General features: G+C 43.1%; 1 protein-coding gene across 1 annotated transcript; it reads right to left on the bottom strand.

Moving 5' to 3' along the window:
• Positions 1-2,006: 2,006 nt before the first annotated feature.
• LOC119313370 (leucine-rich repeat protein 1-like) lies at positions 2,007-4,590 on the bottom strand. The gene is made up of 5 exons (XM_037588931.1): positions 4,263-4,590; positions 2,753-2,824; positions 2,571-2,642; positions 2,413-2,484; positions 2,007-2,269 (listed from the first exon to the last, which is right to left on the bottom strand). Exons 1-5 carry the CDS (start codon positions 4,493-4,495, stop codon positions 2,233-2,235), a joined length of 486 nt encoding a protein of 161 aa, XP_037444828.1. The 5' UTR covers positions 4,496-4,590; the 3' UTR covers positions 2,007-2,232.
• Positions 4,591-5,928: the final 1,338 nt, after the last annotated feature.

The following is a 5,928-nucleotide window of genomic DNA, read 5'->3' on the forward strand; positions in this document are numbered from 1 at the left end:
GCATTAGACACTGCACTGTTGAAGCAGAGTGGCTTCGTGAACTCTTGATGGACTTACCTATGGTTGAAAAACCAATACCCCTTATCCTGATGAACTGTGATAATCAAACTGTGATCATCAAGATAAACAGTTCTAAGGACAATATGAAGTCCTCAAGGCATGTGGAGAGGAGACTAAAATCTGTCAGAAAATTGAGGAACTCCGGAGTTATTACGTTGGATTATATCCAAACATCGAAAAACTTGGCAGATCCCTTCACAAAGGGTCTATCACGTAATGTGATAGATAATGCATCGATGAAGATGGGTTTGAGACCCACCGCATGAGTTGTCAATAGTGGTAACCCACTCTATGTGATCGGAGATCCCGTGAAGTAGAAGTGGGAGACAAGCTGTTGGTCAGCTGGGAGGAGAGTATCCCTATATTAATTATCCCACTCTGTGAAGATGCAATACTCTCCTGATCTGCATGGCAGGTTGATACTTATCTTAATGTGTTCCAAGTGGCTTATTCGGGTAAGCAGAGATGTTGTCCTGCAGAACATCTTCTGAGGAATACACCTATATGAATTTGACTGTTAATGTCGCAGTCTGTGAGAATTGGGTGTTCTCTAATAAATTCATGAAAGGCCCTGGAGTATGACGTATACGCTCCACCCGCGGGGAAGCCTTGCGGCAGCCCAGTATCGGTCAAGAATTTGTGTGAAACTAGTTTCACAGAAAACTTGTAGTTCAAGGCATAGTCCACTATTCAAGTTGTGATCTAGTGTAGCATAAATTTTTAAGTGGAAGTTCAACTTCACAGTCTCCACTAAGCACCGATATATAAAATAATATTTTGGAACTAAATGATGAGATATGCCAATGAGACTTTATGGGGGATTGTTGGAATTTTGCTAGTAGGCCTTTGGCCCAAAGCCCAACTAAAATTCTGAAATTCTCTTGGCCCATTCATGCACAAATGTGAGTGGAGTGAGTGAGGCTAAAGTTTAGTCCCACCTGGAAGTTGAGAGAGAGTTGCACCTCTTTATAAGGTGAGCTCTTCTACCACTTGTATGAGCATGAGAAGAGGAGATCTACACTAGCGCTCCTCCTCCTCGCTCGCCACGCCTCGCCTCGTCACGACGCGCCGCGCCGCGGGTTGCGGGGTTGAGCCGAGGACAGAGTTATGCACGTTGTCTATATTTTTGCTGCATGGGAAAATTAATGAGTCATTAATTAATAATTAACGGACGCGTTAATTACTGAACCGTTTCTGATTCTTTTGGATCGTGACGACTCGGACGTGGGTTTACTCACCCGGCCCACAATAAATAGTCAGGCAGACGTCTACCCTAGCGGCCGCCGCTTCGTATGGTTTCTCACCACCGTTCCAGATCATTGCGCCGCCAAGCAAGTCTTCTCCATCCCTCCTTTCGGCGTGCACCGGGAGAAGGGACAGCAGGCCTCCGGAACCCCGCCTCTCGTGATCCTGTACGGGAGAGGGGCGATCAGGTTTTTGGGGAGCGCACTCGCGCGACTGCTGACAGCGACGACTTCGTGAACGACGACTTCTTCCCCGACCTCGGCAACCTCATCCTCGACAACATGGGTGACAACGTCAACGCCGGCGGTGTTGCTCCCGCTGCACCGTATGTGATTCTTACCTTCCTGTTCGAGTTCGTGGTAGAATTCATGTTTCTAGTATGTGCCCTAGATGTGATCTGTTCATCTGCTATGCTAGTTCACATGATTAGTTTAATCTCTGTTGCTGTAGTCATGATTTATCTTCTGTTTATTCGGATTAAATCTCATAGTAATTTGCTCATATTTTCGACAGAAGCATCAAATGTGTACCAATTTTTTTTGAAAGACCAAGTCTATATTTTTGAGAAACTCGAGGGACCAAAAATATATACTTTTCTGAACTCGGAAACCCCCCGCAGCTCATATACTTTATAGAAAGTTTTACCAACCTCTCTCTTCTCAATAAAGGCGATTCAATCCTTGGGAGAAAGCAAAGATATATAGGCTCGAGCATCAGTTGGCGGTTTTATTAGGGGAAGTAATGTCACAGCAACAGCCACATCGATCTCAGCTTGTACAGAACAGAAACTAATCAACATGTCTACTCTGGCGCGCACACACACAGCTTAACCTCGCTCACGAATCCAGCTACTCCATGAACCGACGCCGCCCGCTTCGTTAGCTGCATGCTACCACCAGTTTATTTCACTCAGGCGACCAGCGCCATCTAGCACTTCTTGCCCAGGCGCGGGTTGTTGGCAAAGCTGCACCAAATCAACAATGCAGAGAGATGCATGCATGGTCAGCGCTCACGAGCAGTGGTGGAAGAAATGCACATATATGGCAACAAACAACTTGATTATCGGATGTATACTGAAGGCGGATGCGCTGCATGCTTACTACGTACCTACGACGTGGTATGTGCCGAAACGGTCCGGAGGTCGGAATCGGGCCGCAGAAGTCGTTGTTTGAAAAATCCCTGCAGGTGAAACGTAGGGTGGATGAAACGAAGTGCGCGGAGAACAATTGGAGTGCAAAGAATGCATGAAGCTGAGCTCCACTCACGCATCTTTCAGGTTGGACAGCCCAACCAGTTCCTTCGGGATCGGGCCGCTCAAGCGGTTGCCATAAACTTCCCTGTTGATCAGATGCCAAAAGAGTGGGTCAATACCTTTCCGGAAGCGTGTGTTAACGGTGTCATTGGTAAATTGTCACAGGTAGAAATAAACTGGGTTGGAGAGGCTCACAAATATTGTAGCCGGTCCAGTTGGCCAAGCTCCGGTGCCAGAGGTCCGGACAGGTTTTGGCGGCCAAGGTCTCTGTTAAAACAAACAAATATCATTACTACTCCAGTTAAAATTAGATGCGTCCAGAAATACAAAAAGGACAGTGTTCCAAGCAGTCACTCCACATGTTCCCTCAAAAAAAGCAGCCACTCAACATGAGGAGGCCTTGATTGGGCCAGGTTCATACTCTTCAGGCCCATGAGTTTACGACTAGGCCTATTAAAAACTTCATCTAAAAAAAAATCATCTATACCAATATAAAAAGACCCAAAAAGGCAGATCCAACTGATCTCGGCCATCGAACTAAGTCAATCCAACGACCTAGACTGCTCCAATAGCGAGCGTTAAACGTGTTTAACATGCAATTAATATCATACCAAATATTGCACTAATTACAAAATTAACACACAAATAATAGCATACCTAATATCCGCGTGTAATTAATATATTACCTAAATATTAACGTGCGTTGCGCGTGCGCACTTACTAGTATCTACAAGTTTTCTAATTTTTTAGATTGTGGTAGACATGTATGGTTGGGACAGCCTCGTGACCACGTTTGTATCCCCAGTTTTGTGAACTATGAATAGTAAAGCTTGGTGGTTCTCAAAAAAAAAAAAAAACTAGGTACTCTATATTTAGAGCAAAAGGTCGTCACACTTGGCTGGGTCATCCCACGACCTGAACATTATTCCTGTAATCTTGCCGATTGAGTAATAAAGCACGGCTGTTTTGCCCTAAAAAAATCTTGAAAAAAAAACTACATCCGTCCAACTATTTTCAAATTCTTCTTCGTTTTTTGTGGTTCTTCTAAAACTAAATAAATTCAAACGACCAAGCAATACGTTTCTTATGTTTTACTCCATGGATTTGCTCCTCTCCAAAAATAAAAGAGGAAAAGGGCATCTGCTCCACTCCAAGTGAGTACCAAAAACCCTCTAAAAAATGAGTAGCAAAAACTGTGCATCAATCCAAAAAATTAATTAAATAAAATTGTGTAAACCAAACATGGCACATTAGATCAGCAGATCGAGTCCATCTTTTTTCTAAAAGAAAACCAAGACAATCATAATCCATTTTTACTCATCCAGTTCCACACCGGCAACGCCAATAGTTTGAACAAGGGTGGTGGATGGATACAAAGCACTTCCACCATTACAAAATAATTGGATTATAGGATCTTTCTAAGTCAAATTGACAAATTTTGTCTAGTCCTATAGAAAAATCCACACAAATTTATTATATCAAATATATATAATATGAAAATATATTTCATCATGAATCTAATGAAACAAAATTTCTTTTATAGGTGACGATATGTTTTTATATAGACTTGGCCAAACTTAATGAAGTTTGACTTAGGACAATCCTAGAACACCAATTATTTTGAAACACGGGGAGTACCAGAGGCACACACATGGACAAAATCGAAATCTTGCATAAAGGAATGGAGGTATCCAAGTCTACTCACATGCAGGTGACGCGTTTGTGGTCGTCGCAGGTGATGTGAAACCAGGTACAAGGGTCCACCAACTGCGGGTCCCAGGTCTTCAACGCGCCATTTGGGTCCTTCAAGCCGCTCTTCAGGGCTGAGAGCGCGTCAATGTCATTGGCCGCCACTGGCGCCAGCAGAAGGGTCGACACGACGGCCGCAAGGACGATGACTGATAGGGCCAGTAGTGATCCGCCCGCCATGGGCACCATAGGGGTCAGGCAGGGCTAGTGGTGTCGTGATGTGAGGGAAGTGGGCGAGTACGACGGGAGATTCTGTGTGGTGTTTCGCTTCGATGGATGGGAGTCAGTTGGTGTGAGGGGTCTTAAAAGAGGAGATGTAGAGAGTAGGGATGATGGTGTGCCTTGTAACAGTGTGCCACCTTTGGTTACTAATGCTAAAGATATGATGCATGCATCGGAAGAGTTATATCTATACGCTCGTCTAATGCGCATTGGTAGAGTTATATGTCGACGCTCATTTTAATGTCAAAGATATAATCTTATGATAAATGCATGCATTGATAGAGTTAGACCTATACACTCATTTTATGCTAAAGATATCATCTTAAGGACGTAAGGTATGATGTGTTGTGACTGTAATAAAAGAAATATCACCAAATAATTTTTTTCATTTACTCACAACCAGTTTTTAAACAGTAAAAATATTGCCCTCATTGATATTTTTATGCCACTGTATCTATATCAAACATGTTTCATGCTGGCAACTGTGGGTTAAAGCTATATGCGATATTGCCGTGCACAGTAGGTAACATTTTCTCTTCCATATTTTCGAGCCTACAATTCCGACAATGCCCCGTCTTCCCCGAGGCATTCATATAACTCATGACATATAACACTTCTCTGGGTTGCCTGTTAGAATGTGTGGGTTATCCATAGTTGGTCAAGTTCCAATATTGGCTGGTCCTTCGTGAGGTGTTTCTATAAGTTTATACAGTATATCATAGTTGGATGTTCGGTAGCTGGTAGTTTCAATATTGCAGGGTCCTTCGTGAGGTGTTTCTATAATTTTATACATTGTATCATAAATTGGCCAGGTTTTGTGACGGAAATTGTGGACTAAAGTTATATGGCATGTCGCTACGCATAGTTGGTCACCTTTTTTGTCGACGGTATGGACCTATGACTGGTCTCCCTGAGTTGTTCATGCAATGACTCTATATATGGTGTCGATGTGACGGGTTTCCTCATGTTGGAAATTACACGGCTAAATCTATATGCAAATTATCATCTTGGAGAATAGGTTGGCTACCTTTTATCTTAATGGTTCAATCATCATGAACGCAAAGTGCACGTATTTGAACATGTTCTAACAACAACTCTAGCACAGTCACCGCCGGACCATCATCATAACTAGCCCTACTATGTTCACGGCCAAAAAAAGGGTCTAGCAGAATCGTCATACACTTACCCAGCCTTGGCAAGGCTGCTCCAAATAATGGGACGTTATTGGAATTTGCTAGTAGGCTTTTGGTTCAAAGCCCAACTAAAATATAAAATTCTCTTGGCTCATTCATGCATGGTTGCATGTGTTGTGAGAGACTAATCTTTAGTCCCATACTGCTAGGTGAGTGGTGAAGGAAGTATGCCCTAGAGGCAATAATAAAGTTGTTATTTATATTTCC

The sequence above is a fragment of the Triticum dicoccoides genome, chromosome 1A (assembly GCF_002162155.2).
Source record: "Triticum dicoccoides isolate Atlit2015 ecotype Zavitan chromosome 1A, WEW_v2.0, whole genome shotgun sequence".
NCBI lineage: Eukaryota > Viridiplantae > Streptophyta > Magnoliopsida > Poales > Poaceae > Triticum > Triticum dicoccoides.

Excerpts from the sequence above, each read along its gene's own strand:
- LOC119313370 (XM_037588931.1), bottom strand. The coding sequence starts at position 4,495 with ATGGTGCCCATGGCGGGCGGATCACTACTGGCCCTATCAGTCATCGTC. Across the intron at positions 2,825-4,262 it reads CACAAACGCGTCACCTGCAT|AGACCTTGGCCGCCAAAACC; the intron begins GTGAGTAGACTT and ends TTGTTTTAACAG. Across the intron at positions 2,643-2,752 it reads CTGGACCGGCTACAATATTT|GGAAGTTTATGGCAACCGCT; the intron begins GTGAGCCTCTCC and ends TCTGATCAACAG.